General features: G+C 34.6%; 2 protein-coding genes and 1 long non-coding RNA gene across 4 annotated transcripts; 1 reads left to right on the top strand and 2 right to left on the bottom strand.

Annotated features, from left to right (window-relative positions):
- LOC109846589 lies at positions 9,516-16,771 on the top strand. 2 transcript variants are annotated; one of them, XR_002248566.1, is made up of 3 exons: positions 9,516-10,026; positions 10,490-10,960; positions 16,733-16,771. It is a non-coding gene; the product is annotated as an uncharacterized LOC109846589 (long non-coding RNA). The 2 variants fall into 2 exon arrangements; XR_002248567.1 differs by lacking the exon at positions 16,733-16,771 and adding an exon at positions 11,195-11,461.
- On the bottom strand, positions 18,061-19,413 carry LOC109847835. Its single transcript, XM_020417072.1, has 7 exons — positions 19,371-19,413; positions 19,204-19,285; positions 18,889-19,024; positions 18,657-18,787; positions 18,461-18,560; positions 18,256-18,352; positions 18,061-18,128 (listed from the first exon to the last, which is right to left on the bottom strand). Exons 1-7 carry the CDS (start codon positions 19,411-19,413, stop codon positions 18,061-18,063), a joined length of 657 nt encoding a protein of 218 aa, XP_020272661.1.
- On the bottom strand, positions 21,224-22,759 carry LOC109847834 (ATP-dependent DNA helicase RRM3-like). The gene has a single exon (XM_020417071.1). It carries the CDS (start codon positions 22,757-22,759, stop codon positions 21,224-21,226), a length of 1,536 nt encoding a protein of 511 aa, XP_020272660.1.

Raw genomic sequence — 22,865 nt, 5'->3', positions numbered from 1 at the left:
TTATAAATAATAACTATAAATATTGTTTTTCAAAACATGTTTGAAAAAAACACCAAGGCATAATGTTTTTCTAAAAAACACAACAAAAACAAACACCTCGATTACCAAACACAATAAACTTCTTGAGATAACATCATCAACTTGCCAATTTGCATATAAACTTTTAAAAATATGTAAAATTTATATACAACCTCTGAAAGATGTTAGTAATTTTTTAATAAAAGGTTCTCAGAATCTATGTAATGTGCAGAATACCTATAAGACTTTCAACATCTACAGAATTTGTAGAAAAAACCACAAAAATTGCAAATTTTAAAGAAATACCCCAAGACTTGAAAGTTTGCTTACTTTGCAGAAAAATTCATAAATTTCCAAATTCGTAGAAATAACCAAAAGAATTGTAGAATTTGCATATTTTATAGAACTTTAAAAATCTCAAAAGACATGCTGATTTTTAAGAAAAATCCTAGAACTTATAACATTTGTAGAAAACCACAAGACTTCAGAAAATTATAAATTTCATTGATAAGTCCCCTAACCTAAATCTTCATAATTTTATAGACCAAACCTAAAATTTTTTTAAAGAAGGAACCATGAAATTTAACCAAATTACTGAAAGAACCCTTCATAAATTTACTGATTAACCCCTAGAAGATAAAGAATGAATCTCATAAAGTACTTGCATATATACCCCTTAAATCATAGATATTTACAAAAAATATCCTTTAAATATCAGGATTTGCTAAATTATCCCTCAAACCGTCAATTTTGGAAAAAATTACCCTCAAAGTAATTAACCATCAACTTTGATAAACTAGTTTGTACTCGCAACATAAAAATATTTAACAAAATAGTCAATTTTTTGTAGCAAGTTGATGATTTGTTGATTTCAGGTATATTGTTTCACAAAATTAATCATCTAAAGAGTAGTTCTGTAAATACTAAGTTTTGAGGGGCATTTTTGCAAATACTAAGATTTGAAGGGTATCTTTGCAAACACCAATGACTTAAGGATATACATATATATAGAAATTCTTATGTTAACTTAAGTGGATCATCCACTAAACTTTCTATCCATTGATGATACCTAGAGATCCATGCAAGATATGAAGAGACTTGTATAGTATATATATATATATATACTTATATATATATATATATATATATATATTATACTAATATATTGTATATTATATAATATATATAATATATATATTATATATGAGGATATGGGTTGTTGGTACCAAGCACAATTTGTGCTTGATAGTGAGATGACATAATTATCCATCCCACTCATTCAAATGATGGGGACCACATTCATATTGGGTTGAAATGTGGTCCGCCAATTTGAATGAGTGGATGAGAATGAGACACTCACTACAAGCACAAATTTATGGGCTTGGTACCAAGTATACCCACTTTCTCTCTCTCTCTCGTATAGTTATAATATATATATATATATTATATTAGTATAACTATATAACAAATATATGAGTGGATAGAAAAGTTTGGTGGACAAAAGCCTTCTGTCCACTTAAGTTGACATAAGTTCACCTCTCTATATATGTGTGTGTGTGTGTGTGTTTTCTCAAATAACCATATATTTGGTCTAGAATTTTAGTGATGAGAAAATTACAAATAATTCCTAAAACTCTACAATAATTGCATCCAAAATCCAACTTTTCTATATATTATATAGAAAATTATATGTAACTCCTCAAGGTTTTCTATAATTACATACATAAGTAACATAACCAAACTTTCCAATAAATTAATTTTGATAACCAAACATTCCAATAATTAATATTGAAACTTTCCAATAAATTAATATTGATAACCAAACAATCCAATAATTAATTTAAACTATTGTCATTCTTGATTACACATTTTTTTTTTGAGTATAAGCATTCAATTCGATCAGTGACCCTTGATTTCAAAATTATAATATTGATCATTGGTTATAGAAAGATAAGTAAGGGCCTGTTTGGTTCGTTTCCTTCATTTTTCAAAATCCATTTTCTTCACTTTTTTGTGTTTCCTTCACTTTCATGAAAAATGTTTTTTGTGTTTGTTTCGCCAAAAAATATGGGATAAAAGTACTTTCCACCACTTTTCTTAGTTTGGTTCAACTTGAAAAAAGAAGAAAATAAATGATGTGTGAATAGATTCCCTCACTTTCTAGTGTTTGGTTCAAATAAAAAAAAAGAAAGTATGACTAGGTCAACATGATGTGCTTACCACCCTTATAGCATAAATTTATTTCCAACATAAATTGAGAGGTGAACATATATTAACCGTCACATAAAATATTTAAAATTTTGAGGGACTAATTTGCAATTTTTAAAAAAAGTTTTGAGGTAGTGATTTGTAACATATTCAAAGATTATATATCCGACCATCATCATAGCATAATATCATATTATCAGTGTCATAACACCCAATGCCAATAACTTAAAACCAAGCACCATGTCATATAACCAGGAACTAACAACCAAACACCAAGTTATGAAAGCCAGCATGTAATGCACAAATAGCCAGCACAAAGGAAACCAAACCAAGGCTGAAAGCAAGGCCGAGACTAACTGATCTTTATTAGAACTAACGTGACCTAATTCTTATCTAACATGACGCTAACTAAGACTGACATGACCCAAATAATGACTAACATGAATACTGCTAGAACTAACATGAGCGCATCTAGAACTAACATGGTGTTAATTAGAACTAACATGGAAGAAAGTAGAACTAACATGGCATAAGTTAGAACTCACATGGTATAAATCAGAACTAGTATGACCCCAAGTAGAACTAACATGACCTCAGTTAGAACTAACATGGGTGCAGAAACTAGAACCGCTTAGACAACGCCGCCATCCTCACAGGATCAGACCTGCACCTCATCAACAAAAGCGCATTCCTCGGCGGAACACAAACATTAACACTCTCGTCCTCTTCCTCCTCCTTCATCACCTCCTTCTCAACAACCACAAGATCTTCTCCCTTCTTCTTCTCAAACAACTTGAGCTCAACGTCCTCCCCCTCCTCCCCACTCTTCCAATTAACCAACCCCCTTTCCCTCTCCTCCACAACCAGACCCACAAACTTCCTCCCCATCCCCTTCTCCTCCTCGATCGCCATCAACCAATTCCTCCTCTTCATTTCCTCATCCCCTCTCAATGAGCAAATCGACCACCCACACGACACGAAACAATTAATCTCCTACCCAAATGATCCCAACGCATCGCAAACGCTCACCGTCTTCCACCTCCTGCTCACCGCCTCACTCCTCCTAAAGCTCGCCTCTCCTCTCCCAGATCTTGACCTGCTCACCAGCTTTGATTTTGTCATCGCCTTGCTCCTTTTCTTCTTCGATTTTACCCTAATTTGATCAATGCAGGTCACTTTTGGGAACGACGGCTCCGCGGCCTCAAAGGTGTCGCCTTTCTTCCTACCGTCGCCGATGGAGATGATGTCGGTGGTGGGGAACATCGGTGACTGGCCGCCTTTGATGCTGCCACTGCGAAGATGGAGGCTGAGGGAGGTCGGCATGCAAGGGTTTGAGGAGGCGGCGCTGCCTGCCGTGGTTAGGGCTCATCAGGGACTTTGACTAGGGGTTGTGCATGGTGGAGGCGGCTACGACGGAGGCAGAGGAGGAGGATGGGCAGGAGGTGAAGCAGATGAAGAGCTTGCCACTGCCGCCCTCGATCGTCTTCTTCATCTTCTGCATTGTGATCTCATTGGAGGAGAATCAAAAGGTGAGGGTTTTTCTTCATCTTCTGCATTGTGATCCCATTGGAGGAGAATCAAAAGGTTAGGGTTCTTCTTCATCTTCTGCATTGTGATCTCATTAGAGGAGAATCAAAAGGTTAGAACTAATATGAGTGCAGCTAGAACTAACACGGTATAAATTAGAATTAACATGTCATGAATTAGAACTCACATGGCGTAAATTTGAACTAACATTGGCTACGATAGAACTAACATGACCTTTATTAGAACTAACGTGACCCAAGTTTGAACTAACATGAGATAGAACCAATCGACCTTTATTAGGATGGTGATGTCGACGCCAAAGAGGGCGTGGCTGGAGGGGAGGCCGCGGCGGGAGAAGAGACTGAGCCCTAGATTGGAAAGCAGGAGGGAAGGGGAGGGAGGAGGAAGGCGCCGGAGAGGTAGATGATCTCGAAGTTGCCGTCAAAGGAGAGGACAGAGCCGGAGGGCTGGAGGATGGAGACGTAGGTGATGAGGCCGAGGCCGCTGAGGAGGGAGAAGTCACGGCGGGAGGGAGGAGATGGAGGAGGGGAGGTCGGAGCCGGGGGAGAGGCGGAGGATCAAGGAGCGGAGGGCGGTTGGGGTGACGTTGAGGATCTGGTGGAGGTCATCGTCGTTGAGGATCAAGAAGGTGGAAGAAGAATGAAAGGGAGAGAGGGGTAACCAGAACGAGAACGGAAGGGGATGAGGAATCAGGTTTTTTTGTATGGAGAGAGAAAAGAGGTGTTTTCTATTGTTATCAGGGGTTTTTGAGCGAAATTTTTTTGGAAGAGGAATCTGATGTGGCACCCCAACTTTACTTTACTTTCCTTTTAATTTTTTGCAAACCAAACATATGATTGTGGGGGAAAACAGTGTGTCAGTTTTCTGATGGGTCACTTTCTGCCCCTTTCTGCCCCCTTTCTGTATTTTTTTGACCAAACAAACAGGCCCTAAGAAGAATTTGAAAGAGTAACAAAATCTCCTGATTTCTTGTTATTAAACGTTACCACCTCAACTTCTTGAGAATTAAATGACTTCAAATTAGTTCTTCCATTTTAACATTAAATTTAATTCACAAAGACTAATATTTGACATATGAAAAGCATCATTTCCTGACCTTGGCTTCCCTAAATACTCTAGGAATATATATATTAAAACAAGAAAGAGAACAAAACGCTATTGAGTTTACTTGCACGTGGGAAGTAGCTAAAACTAAAACACCAAAACGATTGAACGGGTTAATTAGAGTCGAGAGACAACGTTCATTTAGGAGGAATGAACACAATAATAAATGGGAATAGGTAGGAACCACATTTATTTTGTTTGGAACTAATTAACTATTTCCTTTAAAATTGTTAATATTGAAGATAAACAATGAAAGGTCTACGTCATTTGGGGATTTAATTGAGGGTCATGAAATGGGAATCCAAATGTTTTCATATTCTAACTGTTTGAGTTTGTAAAAGAAATAATATATTATATTTGCAAAATATCATAGCTATTACAAAATTCTAATGGAGAAAATTGAAAGAATGTAAATGATGGCACAAATTCTAAATTTGGTTTTGATTTCTTAGAGAATAAGTCATCCAATATAGATACAAAGATGAAGAAGAATTAATTTTATACAAGAATAAGACAAGAAGCAGATAACATGTTTGTTAATCATAACATAAGACTCATAACATACACTAATTTTCTATATAAAGAATAAAAACATCTTTTTCCCTTTACATTGTCCACAAGGATAACACATAACTCTTGTCTGGTACATCCCCCTAATGGTTAATCTATATAATTAGTGACGCAGCGTGGAAGTGATAACCTCGGAATCCACCAAGGGGTGTTCTCTGAATCCACAAAGAACGATCTCTGAATCCACAAAGAACTTTGAATCCACAAAGAAAATATTAAAAGAGAAATTTTATTGATGAAAAGTTATTCTTCTTTGGGGTTACATGACTCTTCTTAAATAAATAAATAAATAAATCTTCTAGTAAGATTAGAATTACAAAGAAATAGAAAGTATCAAAATTTACCTAAAAAAACTCCCTATAATAGAGAAAATAAATTATGAATAAAAATTGAATTTGTTTCCTAATCTAATTTGACTCTAATATTGAATTTATTTTATAATCTAAGTAGACTCCAACTTTATTACTAAAAATAAACTAAAAGCTGAATATTTAGGGATTTTAGTCAAAACTGAGTATTACGAATGAGATTTTAAAAATCTGACAATTTGGTTGGCTCCGTCTCGTTGAGATAGGCGATTTACATATATAATATGTCAGAATCCGCCTTCTGGGTTAGAAGATATGATTATTTCTTTGCGAAAGTCAATAATACGTATAAATCTGTATTTAGCTCGTGATTGTCCGAATCCTCTATGGAATTGTCCGTTAAGTGTCGTACATCAGTCTCTCCTTGTTGAAAAGAACTCGACCCTGAGCTTATATTTGTTAGAATAGTAGCTTCATTGATAAATAATTTTCTTCTCTTGTAACGATTAGCATCTGATTGCACTTAGCATTGATTATCTCCATCTATTGTTTACCTCTTCGGCTAGGGCTATCAAAATTTTGAATAAATCTTTCACACACCATGTTTACGTGACTAACGACATGTGGATTGCAGTTGACTTAAAAAACTCCTCAAAATATGTTCTATGTTGCTTCTCATATTCTAATGCTGAAAGTTTCATTAAAATCATCTTGAAATTATTCACAACCTTTGCTTTCAGGGAAGAAAATCCCGCCTCATAATCCTTACACAATTCTTCCATCTCCTTTGCCTTTAGCCCTCCACTAAGCAATTCACACATATCATCAATTACCTCACTCTCTAATTTATTCTTCTCCTCCACCGGGACAACATTCATATGTACAATATCACTCTCAACCCCTTTGGGAATATCATGCATATCATTCATCTTCACTATCATATCACCATCATGAATCTCAAGAATAAAGAGTGTTTGCACCTTAGGAGGAATTTCAGCATGGGCAGGTTCTTCATTTCCAATTACAACTAAGTCATAGACCTCTTCAAATTGCTTCATATTTTCTGCTAAAGCCTTGTTATTTGCCACCAAAGGTTTCTTCTTCTCAATAGCCTTTATCTTAGATGTCTCCTTTTCTATAAGAGGCATAAGTACAATTCTGCGTTCATCCTTCTTGAAGATACAAGCATTGTCTCTGCTTCTATGGGTAGCTACAATATCGAATTGTCATGGCCTACCTAAAAGCATATGACAAGTATCCATCTCGACCACATCACACAACACCTCATCAATATAGTTGCGGCCTATAGAAAAAGGTACCCGACACATCTCATCGTTCTACACATTATTACCCTTCCGAATCCAGTCAGTCTTGTAGAGAGGTGGGTGTTTCTCTGTCTTCAAACCTAATTTATTTACCATGCGCTGAGAGACAAGATTCTTGCTACTGTGACTATCAATGATATCATCACAAACCTTCTGCAGCACAGTGCATCTCGTGCAGAAGATATTATGCTCTAGAGGTGGTTCTTCTTTCTTTATTGCTTCTTTAGTGCTCTTCCCAACTCCAAGGTCTTTCTTAGGGTCATTACTGCTATTGAATTCATCATGTGGATTCGGATCACGTCGCTGATGATCCTCAACGTGATTTCAAACTCCCACCGTGTTTAGACGCTCCACTACCGATGCAAGTTTCTTTAAAGCAGTCTTTATCTGATTAACATCGATCTTCAACTCATTCAACTTAGTTCGAGAAATAGGGGTTTTGTTGCCTGCCATCGGGTCAGAAAACCTGGCTCTAATACCAATTAACGCAGCGTGGAAGTGATAACCTCGGAATTCACCAATGGGTGTTATCTGAATCCACAAAGAACGATCCCCGAATCCACGAAAAATTTTGAATCCATAAAGAAAATATTAAAAAATAAATTTTATTGATGAAAAGTTATTCTTCTTTGGGGTTACCTGACTTTTCTTAAATAGAAAAATAAATAAGACTCCTAGTAAGACTATAATTATAAAGAAATAGAAACTATCAAAATTTATCCTAAAAAAGACTCCCTATAATAGAGGAAATAAATCATGAATCAAATTGAATTTGTTTCCTAATCTAAATAGACTCCGACTTTATTACTAAAAAAACTAAAAGCTGATTATAGCTAAAAAAACTCTTAACACTTAACTCTCCTTCTTGCCCACTTAAGCTCTTTACTGACTTGATCGTTGGAGGAACCATCAGAGATCCCAACTCCGACCTCTCACGTGTTGTTCATTTGCAGGACATGACTCTCAGCTTAAGAACAAACCATTTGAAGAAGATTGAGAATCCTAACACCCCATAATCTCCATATAATTCCTTGTTAGATAACTGACATCAACATCATCATATGGTTTTAAATGTATAGTAGATAGACCCTATCGCATATCCTAAAAGGACATCGATTTCATTTTGATGCAACATCTCTACCAAATTATAACATCTTATACTGTATTTCACAATTAAATCTAGTCTTTTGAACATTTTTAGCTCTAGCATCCCTAAAATTTTCTTTAATTCTCACAAAAACTAGTATACAAGAGTATCTCATTAACTAAAGGGAATATCTAGCGTAAAAGGTGCCTTCTTATTCTTCAGCTCGTGCCTAGTCTAGTTATTCTTTAAGCTTCTGCCATATGTAGACGGCGAGCTAAAAAGACGAGCGTAGTCCCATGAATAGGCATAGCTTTTAGATCGTTCCATCAAGAGAGACATAATCGAACCTTTATGGAATCAAGTGTAGCGTTGTAAGAAGTAAGAACAGGGGATAAAACTACTGGGACCCACTCTCTAATAGGGTAAGCACTAAGAGATATCTATCTGGCTACCAAATCGAGCCTACCCGACAACTCATGGTTCAAGAAAAATAACCCTTGACTCTGACCTTCTGTTTTGTACATATCTTATATTAGTATATATTAGTACTAGTATGGACCCTGTGCAAAGCACAACCGTTTATTTTTTTATCATTGTATTTTAAATTTGCGTCTCTCTAAGTTTTAATACATTTGATTTGATTATTATACTCTTAAAATTTAAAATTTTAAAATATATGTTACCAAAATTTTTGTGATCTGACGCTTATACATTCGTCTACATTGATGATTATTCAGATTAATTTGAGGCTTGCGTTGAGGAATAATTCAAAGTAGTATATGATGGTTAGGGGTGGAAACAAACCAAATATTTAATAAACAATTCGCTTAATATCCGTCTAGATATTCGGTCATATTCGATCCGACTGTTCATTTAATACTAAATGATTATTTTTAGTATTCAACTTACAAACAAATAGAATTTAACTAAAGTTATATTCGATCAGGGTGATTATTAACTATTCGGTAACCTTTTTATGTTAATCCTATTAATTAAACTTGTTGCAAACATTACCCATCAAAAAAAATTTTACAGCTTCTTCCCCATATATAAATAGTCTTATGACGGTTATTATTCGTCTAGATATTCGATCAAGTTCGGTTCGGTAGTTCAATTAGTACTAAACAAATAATTTTTAGTATTCCGCTTATAAATGAATATAATTTAACAAAAGGTATGTTTGTTTCGGAAGTCCATTAACTATTCGATTAGTTTTTGCATTTTTGTCCTATTAATTTAATTTATTACAAATATTACTTATCTAAAATTTTATTTACAAAGCTATCCATATAAATAGCTAAGAGAGAGGATTCTAGAGCTAGGGTTTCACTTTTCTTCTTCGTTCTATCAGCCTCCTCCAGATCTGATCGCCTCCTCTCTCCTCTCTTTCTCTCTCTCCCCTCACCTCCTCCAGATCTGATCGGTTCCTCTCTCTTCTCTCTCTCTCCCTCTCTCCCCCCCCCTTTCAGATCTAACTCCAAGTAGATGAGCTCCTCTCTCTTCTTTCTCTCTCCTTCAGATCCATGACTCCAAGTGGATTCTAGAGCTTGGGTATTCATTGTTCTCCCTCGAAGCTGGTTGCTCACTCCTCCCTCAAAGCTCATTCTTTGAATCTTGTTGCGTCGTAGCTCGTCGTCCCTCGAATTTCGTTGTCGACTTCTCCCTTGAATTTCATCGTCGACTTCTCTCGAATCTCGTCGTCTACTCCTCCCTTGAATTTTGTCGACTCCTCCCTGGAATTTTGTCGACTCCTCCCTCGAATTTCGTTTTATTTTTTGTCGGCTTTGCGAAAATCCCTGCCTTTCTTAGTGGAAATCGTCGGGTTTTTGCTTGATTTGTTAGATTTCGGAAATTACAGGTATAATTTCTGCATGATGTTCCCTTTCGTTGATTAGTTGATGAATAATTTCATATCAAAACCATGAAATATTGTTAATCGATTGTTTCCCTATTTTTGGTATTATTTATGTTTAATTTCATTCTAGATTCGTTAAATTTGGTTGATCTATCTCATCTCACGAATTACGGAACCCTAAATTTGGTCGCTCTTTATTCTTTTTATTCCCACAAATATAGCTAAATGAAATAATCTACATGGGAATAAATTACATGCTAGAAATGGGTTTGTATCTATATTTCAGTGAAATTATTCGTTACTAATTTGAAGCATTTTTCCTATCCTATTTCAATTCAGAGTTATATTATCAAATTATGTTTTGTAGTGCTTTTGAAAATTCTTTTTTTGTGGTAGATTTATTTACAATCACAAGTTAAATATTTCATGCTAACCCATTTGTATTCGCCATTTCTCCTGGTTTCAGGTTGGTCACTTGCATCTTGTGAAATCATATATGGTCGTGGTACAGAGCAATAATGTATTTGCTATGAATGAAGCTTTGAATGAAATCTATGTTGAAGAAGAAGATTATGAAAGGCTAAGGGAAATCTATGTTGAAGAAGAAGATTATGAAAGGATAAGGGAATCCATTGAGTTGCATGATAACTACAGTTTGCTATTTTTTTAAAATAGTGAATCTACAGCTTGCTAAGTACAAACATGAAATTTGTATGGCAAATTTTTCTTGTGTGCAAGCAGATTGAAAAGCATGAGCTTCTTGAAATGATACGGGTTGCTGCATATATTTATAAGAAAGCTGGAAGATGGACACAGTCTGAGGAATTGCTTGATATTTATAAAAAAAGACAAAATGTACAAAGATGCTATGGAGACGTGTTCTCATTCTGGTGAAAGGGAGCACTCTGAGGAATTACTTGTTTATTTCATTGTGCAGGTAATTTATTTTAACTTGTTTTTTTTATCATCTTCCTTATGATGAAAACTTCACACATTTCATTTGCATGATATTTCTACATTCTCTTCAAATTGATGAAATCTGTAAATAAAATTGGGGATATATAAATTGCCTATAAGTTGCTCATTTAAATTGCTTGCTTAAGATGAGCATTGTAAGTCCAATTTGAAGTCTTAACTAACTCTCTTTTTTGCCTATTTCTTCATACTAAAGGCAGGGGACTGCTTGAGTAAAGTCTAGGCAGTAGAGATTTTCCTTCTTAACTGCTGCTCAAATGGCTATAAGAGTTGTGAAGTTTGCAAGAAAATTATCGCAAGGAAAGAATTGCATGCATGAGTTAAAATGAAAGCTTGAACAGGTTGAAATTTATTTTGAGGAAAAAATTACCCTTAAGTGATCAACGCAAGTAAGTTTTTAATTAGTGTATTTTAATTTGTGTTGTTTCTGTGTTATAATCTTGGGACATAGTTAATTTTTGAAAGACATATCTTAGAGTGAAAATACTCATATTGACTTATCTTTACAGTCTTGACATTGTATCAGATTATTTCAGAATTGTTCTCAATTTTTAGATATCCTAATAAGCTATATACATACTCTAATGCAAATGGTAATTCCCACAAATATAGTTAAATGGAATAGTCTGCATGGGAATAAATTATGACACATATAGTTAAATGAATTAATCTCATAAATAAAATTAAGTTTTAAGCACTCTATATTTTCTCATGAAGTTGAAAGAGCTGGTTTTATCATGTAGATTTTATAATTGAAAGAGTTGGTTTTATTATGTAGTCAACAACGATATCTTTATAATTTGGTTGATCTATCTTATCTCCTAGAAATCTGGTTTAGTTTCATTGTGAAATTTTAGCTATTTCTTCATCTCGCTTTTTATGTGTTTACTAATTTATATGAATGAATATGAATGAATGAAATTTGTTTCATTTTTGTGAATAGGTCAGCGTTTTCAGTTTTTAACATGGAAAAGTTATTGTTTTCTATTAGATACTGGTTTACAAAAAAAGGAATTGGTTAGTGCAGTAAGATGTGAATAAATGAAATGAGATATAGTTATCTGGTCAATTAAATTTGGCTTGATATTTGTTAAGTTTTCTGCTGTAACAGCAATTAAAATGGGAAGAATTGAGTATTTTCTGTCTATTTAACTGACTTATGCTTAGGTTTAACATTTGCATTATGGAGTTCCTTTTCTAGAACGATGAATTTTAATAGTAAAAAGCTTTGAATGTTTTTTAAGTTAAAGTATAAATTAATCTGTAAATATAAATTATCCTGAGCTCTAGTAAGTCCTCATAGATTTTTGTGATGAATTCGAGCTTGTTTAGTTGTAATTTTAGTAGGAATTGTTGCTATTTTGTAGCTTATGAGTTTAATCATACATAGTTGAAAGAATTGGTTTTATCATGTAGCTTTTATAATTAATAGAACTTGTTTTATCATGTAGTCAGCAACAATAACTTTATAATTTGAATAAATTGATAGATTTGTATTACCTGTGAAGTTCGTAGAGCTTCGAAATATACAACATCATAAATTATTGCTTCCAAAGCCTTCATAAGTTGTTCTCACTGTGAATATTCCTACATGTATGATGAAAAATTTATTATCAGTAGTATAGATGGTTCATAATTTATTAATTCAAATGTTATGTTTCACAAAAAATATGTTTTAAGCACTCTATTTTCTTATTAAGTTTATGAGTTTAATGTTATAAGTTGATGTTTTCCCTCTTAAAATCCTATTGACTGTGGATGCAGTAATTTGTTGAAATCTGTAAATAAAATTGGGGATATATATATTGCCTATAAGTTGCTCATTTAAATTGCTTGTTTAAGATGAGTGTTGTTAGTCCAATTTGAAGTTTTAACTAACTCTCTTTTGTGGCTTTTTCTTCATACTAAAGGCAATGAAGTGCTTGTGTAAAATTGAGGCAATATAGATCTTTCTTCTTAACTACTGCACAAATAGCTATAAGAGGTGCGAACTTTGCAAGAAAATTATCGCAAGGAAAGAATTGCATGCATAAGTTAAAATGAAAGCTTGATCAGGTTGAATATATTTTGAGTATAAAATCACCTTTAAGTGATCAACGCTGGTAAGTTTTTAATTAGTGTATTTTAATTACTTTGTGTTGTTTCATTGTCATAATCTTGGGACATAGTTAATTTTAATTACTTTGTATATACCGCTGTCAAGAAACCAATACATATGCATTTTAGTATACAATGATGAATTAAAATGATAAAAAAAAACTTATTCTATTATCATTAAGTTTATTTGTTCTAGTGCATCCACTATTTAGCGTGACTGGGTAGCATGAATAGTTTGGATGTACATTCTTAATTTTTTTGATGTTTTGAGGAAAGGAAAATATTAGTTATAACTACAAAATAAAAGGCTTTATTGATTCTTGTTGCTAATTTTTATTGTTGGCTTTTTGTGCTTACATTGAGGTATTGGTTGTTGGCTTATTGTGGTATATAATGGTCAGTTTGAACTTAATGACAAATGGCTTTCTTTGGTACTCAATTCTGGTATGTGTTATTTTGCTATATGTTTTTTTAAATGGGCAGTGATGATGATAACAAACTGAGAATGCATCCTATTTTAATTAATTATGTAATGTTTAGGCGGGGCAATTCTGTGTGGATTGCAACCTACATTGATATTACAATGTTTGGGTGATGTAATCCCTCATAATAGCAGCCTACATTGCATCATAGTTTTATAGGAGAGACAATCTTTTATGACCAATCTATTTTTATCCCGAGCCCTAGTATGTCCTCATAGATTTTGGTGATGAATTCGAGCTTGTTTAGTTCTAATTTTAGTAGGAATTGGTGCTATTTTGTAGATTATGAGTTTAATCATACATAGTTGAAAGAATTGGTTTTATCATGTAGCTTTTATAATTGACAGAACTTATTGGTTTTATCATGTAGCTTTTATAATTGACAGAACTTGTTTTATCATGTAGTCAGCAACAATAACTTTATAATTTTCATAAATTGATAGATTTGTATTACCTGTGAAGTTCGTAGAGCTTCGAAATATACAACATCATAAATTGTTTCTTCCGAAGCCCTCATAAGTTGTTCTCACTGTGAGTATTCGTACATGTATGATGAAAAATTTATTATCAGTAGTATAGATGGTTCATAATTTATTAATTCAAATGTTATGTTTCACAAAAATTATGTTTTAAGCACTCTATTTTCTCATGAAGTTTATGAGTTTTATGTTATAACTTGTTGTTTTTCCTCACTTAGAATCATATTGAGTGTGTGCACTAAGTTGGTGAAATCTGTAAATTAAATTGGACATATATATAAATAGCTTATAAGTTGCTCAATGAAATCATACATGTAAGGACCATGAATTTTCGATATTAGTTTAAATAATTTTTTGGTATTTTAAATATTAAATTATTATTTTATCCGATTTTCTAGAATTTTCTATGATTTAATAATACTGTTTTATGTTTATTCTTATTATAAAATATAAATTTAATTGTTGCGGTAAAATCTTTTTTATTAATTTTTATTATTGATATTATTATTGATATTATTATTGATAATAATTATTTTATATTGATTTTCCTGATTCTCTCCCTGAAATTATGCTGATTTTCTCCCAAAATTTCCCCCTTGAATCTCGTATTTCATTCCCCCAAATCACTCCCCATGATTTTCTCCAGCCAAAATTAATTCTTCCATTTTTCTCTCATTTCAAAATTCAAAAAAAAAAGATACCAAATCAATCCTCTCTCTCTCCCCTCTTATTTCCATCATCGTACCCTCTCTCTTCCTCTCTCAGATCCATCTCTCTCTCTCTTCAAGCAAACCCAAAGAAAACCCACCCTCTCTCCTTCTTCTTCTTCCTCAAGCACTGAACCCGACCGCCCTCACCCCGCACCCGAGCTCTGACCGCCGCCCGACGCCCCGCTTCGCCGCCGGCAAGCCCCAAACCCAGCCGCCTCTGCCTCCAAGACCGCCTCCTCCGCCGTTCGGCCTCCGCCAGCACCTCAGAGCACTCCCGCGCCTCCTCCTCTGGCCAACTGCCACCCTCGTCGCCGCCCTAAACCATCCATGCCGAACTCCACGAGATCCACCTCCTCCCCTCCGTGGTCAGCCGACGCACCGACCATGACGAGCAGCTCGACATCCGCGCACGCCTCCAGCCATCTCCACGCCTGCAGCCGCCGCTGCACCATCAACGCCGTCATCCACCTGCCCCCTCGCTGTTCTCCTCACCGTCGGCCACCTCAGCCGCTCCCGGAGCCACTGTTCCGCCTCAACTCCTGCTCACCGTCAGTCCCCCTCAGCCGCTGTCGACCACCCATGGCGCCCTCGACCAGATCCGACAACACCAACCCACCACCCCCTGCAGCCCTCGTCGCTGAGCTCCAAGCTGAACGTCGCCGCAGAGGTCCGATCGACCCGCTGCCTGAATGTCGTAGTCAGCCCCGACCGAGTTCATCGCCGTGCTCCACCGCGTCAGCTCCGATTCGCGCCGTCAGCGTCGATTCGTTCGACGAAAACCCGAGGCAAGATCCCGAACCTTGATTATTTTATTTTAATTATTAGTTTATCATAAATTATTATGTGACTCGTCATTCAATTTTAGATCTGTTATGAGTTAATTAATTAGATTAGTCTGTGATATATTATTACATCCGTGGGATTTGTTGATGAATGATTGTATGGAACTTGTTGTTTTATCACCTAGTTGTTATCCAATAGGAGAGACTGTACATGAAGACGACTCCTGTTAAAAGTATGATTTATAAGCGTGTTTCAAAGTATGGCTATACTCGCTCGATATCGATATCCCGATGTGAGGAGTCCCGAGTTCCCTCGATATCGATATCCCGGTATGAGATTTCCTTGATTATTATTATTATTATTATAGCATTGACTAGACGATGCACTCTTGATCGGACGTGTTGTGGGTCACGGTTATGTTCATAGTTTTACAGAAGTCGTTCCACAGTAACTCCGTGGCTAGTGCACAATATTTCATGTACAGTTACTTAATTAATTTGATAACATAGGGTTTAAAGGGGGATTGGACGGAGAATATAGCATGTATATAAACGGGCACAGCGCTTTCTTGTTATCGTGATATCGTGAGTGTTATGTACATGGGCCAGAGGGCTAATACTTGACTTGAAGGCGGCCCCCGGACGACTTTACGGGGACCCGATTATATACAAAAAAATATTCTTCCCCAATTCAAATAACATGTAAAACAAGAATAATATGTTTGCGTGCTTTATGGTGGACTTTGTTGGTTTTATGAGATGCAGACTAGTTGTATTTCTGTTCATACTTAGATCAGGATTAATAATTAATTATCTATAATTGAGACATATGGTATATACATGAGGGTTTCATTGTTTGGATTATTTCGCTCGACGTATTACGTCTCTTATTATAGATTTTTAAGTATTAATTTCATCTAGTTGTATGACCTTATGACTTGGATGATTATTCTGATCGCTAGCTACATGATTTCATTACCCGATTGATTTACGGATTCTTATGATTATCATGTTTTGGTCGTGGATTGCATGTTGATTTTGTTGGATTACCAGTTGCACGTTCTTTTGTTGTTTCTGTTATCGTATCGTTTTTTGCATTGGGTTTTCGTTCGTTCTTTTCTTTTGTGGGGTCTTTCCGTGCGTCATGCACCTGACGTACACCTGTTTTCTCTGGTGTACGTCAGACTTAGAGGAAGAACAGGTTCAGCTGGGAGTTCATCAGTAGCCAGAGGATTCTCAGCAGGAGTGCCCTGCAGACGGAGCAGAAGAAGCTGAAGCTTAGTTATTGGTCATCCGTTTTCTTTTGTACTACCTTCCATTTCTAAATGATCAGTGTATTTTGTAACTCTTCAGTATTCATTTGTTTAGATTTGTATAAGGGCATGTTTGACCCATATTTTTATGTCTGGGATGATTTACCATTGATGATATGTCTATTTCTTATTCTGGATTGTTATTATATTCTTGCTGATTGTGATCGGGGACCTGTGACTTTGCATTATATTTATTTTCAGACGCTTAGCGTAATAGGTTGAGGAGAAACATTTATTTTTATTTATTCTCCGTGATCTAATACGTCGCGGGCTTGTTCACGTTCTGATTCTCGTGTATTTTAGAAAGCGGGACGTGACAATACCTGCTTAAGATGAGCATTGTTAGTTCAAATTTGAAGTCTTAACTCTCTTTTGTGTGTTTTCTTCATACTAAAGGCAGGGAACTGCTTGAGTAAATGTTGAGAGGGTACTTTCTCTACATAGACATAGGAAAAAAGGCTGCATGAACATGGAAATTGCTATAATGTTATGTGCACATAAACACATGACCATACTCAATATTCAACTACCATTCATTCATGCATGAAAGTTCTTAAACATAGTAAAGTACTTACTCCAAAATAACCTTAAAGTTAGACTAATACATATAACCACACTGAGTGTGTCAAAGCAATTATCATATAGAAAGTCACTAAGGTATTAAGCTTTTCTGAAGTGGATCTGAAGACCAAAAAAAATTCATCAGGTTTGTGCACAAAAACTTCGTAGCAACTCCAATAAAAATTCAGATCCATTTCTCCTTGCCACACTCATTGGAAGTTCTTTTTCTTTTGAGATCTGCAACAACACAAAATAGATAATGAGCTATTTATGATATTGTATTCATATAGTGCTTAGAACATGTAACAAATGATTGCTAATCAACTTAACCTTTAGTTTCTTTGACAGTAGAATTCCTTTGAATGCTCTCGTCTTCTCTAAGATCTTTTATCCTTAAAGGTGAACTTTTGAAAATCTTTTCTATCTTTGGCTTGAGTGGTGTGTTAGTCAAGGGTGTGAACATAGCTTTATCTTTTGAAATATGTTTAGGTGTTTGTAGGAGAGCGTCTTCATGCAGATTAACAACGTCAACTTCTTGGGATTCCTTTGTAGAGAAAATTAGATGTAATTTACTATACATTGTCATTTAAAATAATAAGCATTTGTAATAACTTTGATAAGTTCGATAACTTCAAAATTTAGGCTTGTATCTGTGAATCACCTTCAATAGCTTCGATAAGTTTTGTAACAATGAAGCTCTCATTGCCTGTTTCATCAGTATAAAAATAAAACTATGAAAAACAGATGTAAAGCCATCTTTAAATTTGTAGGATATTATTGCGATATATTAGATAAACGTATTAGATCATTAATCAAACAAAAGAATTGCTTACCTTCTTCAAAGTTATACTTTGTTAGCTTAACCTGAACTTTTATAGTCTTCCCAATAATTGATTTGATAATCTCTAGGAATATCTCCCTTTCATTGTTCTGCACAAAATCACGCATTACTTACGCACTTCTTAATGCATTTATCTTCTAATGTGTAGCAGTTTGATTATTAGAGTTCGAGCTTACATATTCTATTGTCCTTGATACCTCCTGGGCTGAAACTTTGATTAAATTTTCTGCTTCCTTTCCAAAGACAACGAATGTGCTGACTGTAGTTCTATCTTCTACATCCAATGTTATTCTATACCTATTTATACGTTTATATTTAGAAAAAAAAATTTACTCAGAATATGAAGAGAGTGAGAAAAAAATATTTGTAGCGTGAAATAAATTAATTGCTTACTTGTTCTCTGCTAGGACTTCCCTGTTACATTGTCTGCACCAATAGGTGTTTCCTGATTCCATTGTTTTCTTGTTGCAATATGGACATCCATGGTATCTCCATTTTTGTTCAAGTATGCCAATAATTTTCACCTGACATAAGAAATGATAGACCTGCACAAATCCATGATAATGATGTCTATTTTCTTGAAAAATAAAATTTGGTTCATCATTTGAGTGTTTTTGTAACTTACTTCGGCTGTTTTTGGGTCTTCAAAGTATATTAATTCCATCAAAGTTGTTATTTCAAATTTCATTAAGTTTGTTTGGCTTGGACTGAAGTATACTGGTGTGGCAATAACTTGCAATTCAGTTTCAGAGTCCGTATGTCTGTACATATACATATTTTATTAGAAATTATGTGTAAGAATTGGAAAATTATGTGAAAGTAAATCATGTTGTGTATGTCGCAAATCTTATAGTACTTGTGCATGTGTACATCAATAATTTCACTGTTTGTCAAAAAAATTAGTGGCTAATTTTCGATATATATGCAACTTAAAAATTACCTATGTGATAGTTCCAACACACGTGTGTCTTCAATGTTTATGTAAACTTTTGAACCTGTACTTGCTGATGCTGAGAATTGACCTGAAAAAAATATAGCTTATTTTTAAATTATTCCATAGCTTAGTTGATTTGTATAAATATTATTGGTTCAACTTATTCATATTACCTCTGAAAGTATTTATGACAACACCAGTGACAATCATGACCATATTGTTCGGGTCTTGATTTTGAAGTTTGCTTTCCAATTCAACAGCTAATTTGTTCCACAATGTAGCTTTGAGTTCAGCATTGCTGTAATCAAGGCAGATGCAATTTAGTATTGTTAAGATAATTTAACAGAATGAAGCTGCGTTATTTATATATATTCCTACAATGTCGTTACTAAATCTTACCTTTCATCTATCAACTTCAGTGATCTTCTAGGACAACTCTTTTGTCCATTTGCAGTTAGTTCTAATGGGTATATTTCCTTTACAATTCCAACGATATCTATTGAAGATATAGAATATATTTAATAATATCAGAAAAAATGTATTATTGAAAAGGTGAATCAGTAATTAAAATTACAACCTGTCAAGTAAGTTTTATTTGTGCTAAGTGAAGGCAAGTCACTGAATGCTGTGTAGTGGAATTTGTACTTTGGAATTAAAATTCCATAATCTTGCAAGATACAGATTTGAGTCTGCCTGCAGAAACTTATCATAAACTTGTTCCTTGTAGCTCTGTAGGTACCAAATGAATGAATGACTCGAAACTTTGATAGAACATGAATGCTGCCTTCTTCCAACATAGGATAGAATCTAGACATTTCGTTAACATGAATACTTCCCTGAATTAAAGTGTCCTGCAGAATATAGATATTATAAAAAATTTAAACTTGAATGGTGGAAATATAAGTTATGAATTATATTTCATGCGAAAACATTATCAATAAAGAAATCAATGGAAGTGACTATAAGGTTATAAATTTCTTACAGATTCATCCAAGAGGATGATATACAGTCCATAATGTTCTTTTGTTTTGATGTTAATATTCTCCCATATGTTTGTTACACGGGCCTTAATAGTAACCTCTTTTGATTTGATGTTAAGATCTTTGATTGTTGTGTATACTCCAACTTCCATCTTAAGCTGTGCAGACCTGTAACCAATTAATAAGTATGATAGATCATATAATTTACATATAAAGCATTAAACTGTATGCAATGTTTTATAATAGAACACAAATTACAATGCATAATTGGACCCAAGGTTCAATAAGTTCAGTTTATTTGTATTATATGTATACTTCATACCATATCACTATTTAACACTCAATCTAGTTAAAACTATTGTTATAATATAATAATGACATGCAAGTTACATTGTGTTTGATCCCTATAATACCTTAATTCAAGTTATTGAAAATTTCATGATAAACTACATTCACTGTAACTCCATCATAAGCCACATTATCGTCATTATCAATAATAAGAATTTTAAGACCTTGAGGGGTCGTCACTCTTGACACTGCGACGTATAACTGTCCATGCGTAAAACATGGTCTTGGAAGGTACAAACCCACATAATTCAATGTTTGTCCTTGACTTTTGTTAATAGTCATAGCAAAACATGTTTTAATTGGTAACTGTCTTCGTTTCATATGAAAATTCCACTGAGAATCAGTGTTTGTACTGATAGTTCTTGAAAGAAAATGCTTTGAACCTATGTGGCTACCCACTGATGATTCTAGCCTCGATGACCCATTTTAATAACTGAGTAACAATTAATCTTGTGCTATTACAGAGTCCTTCAGTAGGGCTTAGATTACGCAAGAGCATGATTGGAGTTCCTACTTTCAGTTTTATCTCATGATTTGGCATGGAAGGAAATGTCAAAGAATTAAGAAACTCTGTCGGATATAATGATTGATTTAATTGCAGATTTGGAGATGTTTGGCAAATAGAATCTGAACTGAGGTATGTTGTGAATTCTCCTTCTATTTTATCCAGTACACAATTTTTTATGATGTCAACTATCTCATTTCTTGTCAACTATCTCATTTCTTGAAGTTAGTATTGCTCTTTCTTCCAAATAACTTTGATTATAGCAATTCCGTTGAATATCTGGATATGTTGATGCAATTATATCTTCTATTGCATCTCTTGTTGGTTGTAGCAGAAGTTGTCGTGGAATTGCAATTTTAGACTCTTCTTTCTCACAATCGTTGAAAGATAATGTCCCATTACCAACTTCAAGTACCCATTCACTGAATTCAGACGCATTCATTCCTAGCTGATCAGATGATTGCTGTTGGATCCTCATATTCTGCGTCAATTTAAAATTTTTAAAATAATTCCATAACTTAGATCTACTGAGAGTAGCATGTATAATATCATGTTTTGAGCCCCTTGGTACAACAGGTAGAATTTGCCTAAAATCACCTCCAAGAACCACTGTTATGCCACCGAAAGGTTTCTCTGCCAACATTGGATTATCTTTTCCCACAATATCTCTTAGCGTTCTGTCAACTGTTTCAAATGCAAATCTGTGCATCATTGGAGCCTCATCCCATATAATAAGATCTGTCTGTTTAATGAGATTTGCCTCTGGACTTCCTTGTTTAATCCCACATGTTGAATGTTCATTCAATATGATTGGTATTTTAAACCGAGAATGAGCAGTTCTACCATATGGTAGTAGTATCAATGCTATTCCAGAGGATGCTACTGGAAGGACTATTTTTCCTTCAGAACGAAGTTTTGTGCAAATTGATTTCCACACATAAGTTTTACCAGTCCCTCCATGACCATACAAAAAGTATAGTCCCCCACTTCTGCTGTATACAGAGTCAATAACAGCATTATATACATCTCGCTGTTGAGTGTTCAATCCTTGAAAATATATCTCATGTTCCTTTCGTAATTCCTCCCTGTTGAAGTTTAACTCCTGACTTATAAGTTTATCATTGCTTTGCTTCAAAAGTTGGGGATCTGGTGTGGGCATTCCACTGAAGTTTAGTAGGGACTGACCATTTTGTAGCAAGAGGTCTTGAATTTCTGAAAGAGCATGGTTCTGAAGCTGAGTATCAGTCATATCTAAAGTTGCCATATTGAGCAGTTTTCTTTGCAATTCAATAAACCCTTCAGTAAGACACTTCCAATTGTCATTCCACAGTTTTTTAGGATCTACCACTTCACCAAAGATTAGTATTTGCGCAAATAACTGCCTCATTTGACGCCCTGAAGATGAATATGATGCTTCATCTATAGCATGTTTCCATTCATTATCATCATCTAATAATCTCATTGCTGCACAGGTCTCATTGTAGGTTTGATAAACTGTTCCGTTAAACTCTCGTATATCGTCAAATGACGTTGGTCCTTTGACCACATTCAGTAATAAGCGAAGATAAAACCTTTCTCCACATGATGGATGTGCATAAACTATCCGTCCGACACTTTGTCCTTTCTTTCTAGGTTTCCAACATTTCTCCTTTTTCTTCCACACAAATTTTGCCGAAAATTCTGCATATGTAAGATCTCTTGCCTCAGGATAACATTTATTTGCTTCCATCCATCCCTTAAATTTGGTTTGTTTGGACTGAACGTCATTCACAATATCTTGTAGATTATCAATATCTTTGAAAACTATTGGCTCATGTTCAACTAAATGAAACAGA

The sequence above is a fragment of the Asparagus officinalis genome, chromosome 7 (assembly GCF_001876935.1).
Source record: "Asparagus officinalis chromosome 7, Aspof.V1, whole genome shotgun sequence".
NCBI classification, from domain to species: domain Eukaryota; kingdom Viridiplantae; phylum Streptophyta; class Magnoliopsida; order Asparagales; family Asparagaceae; genus Asparagus; species Asparagus officinalis.
Note: the sequence above shows the minus strand (reverse complement) of the source record. Positions and strands in the feature narration are given on the sequence as shown.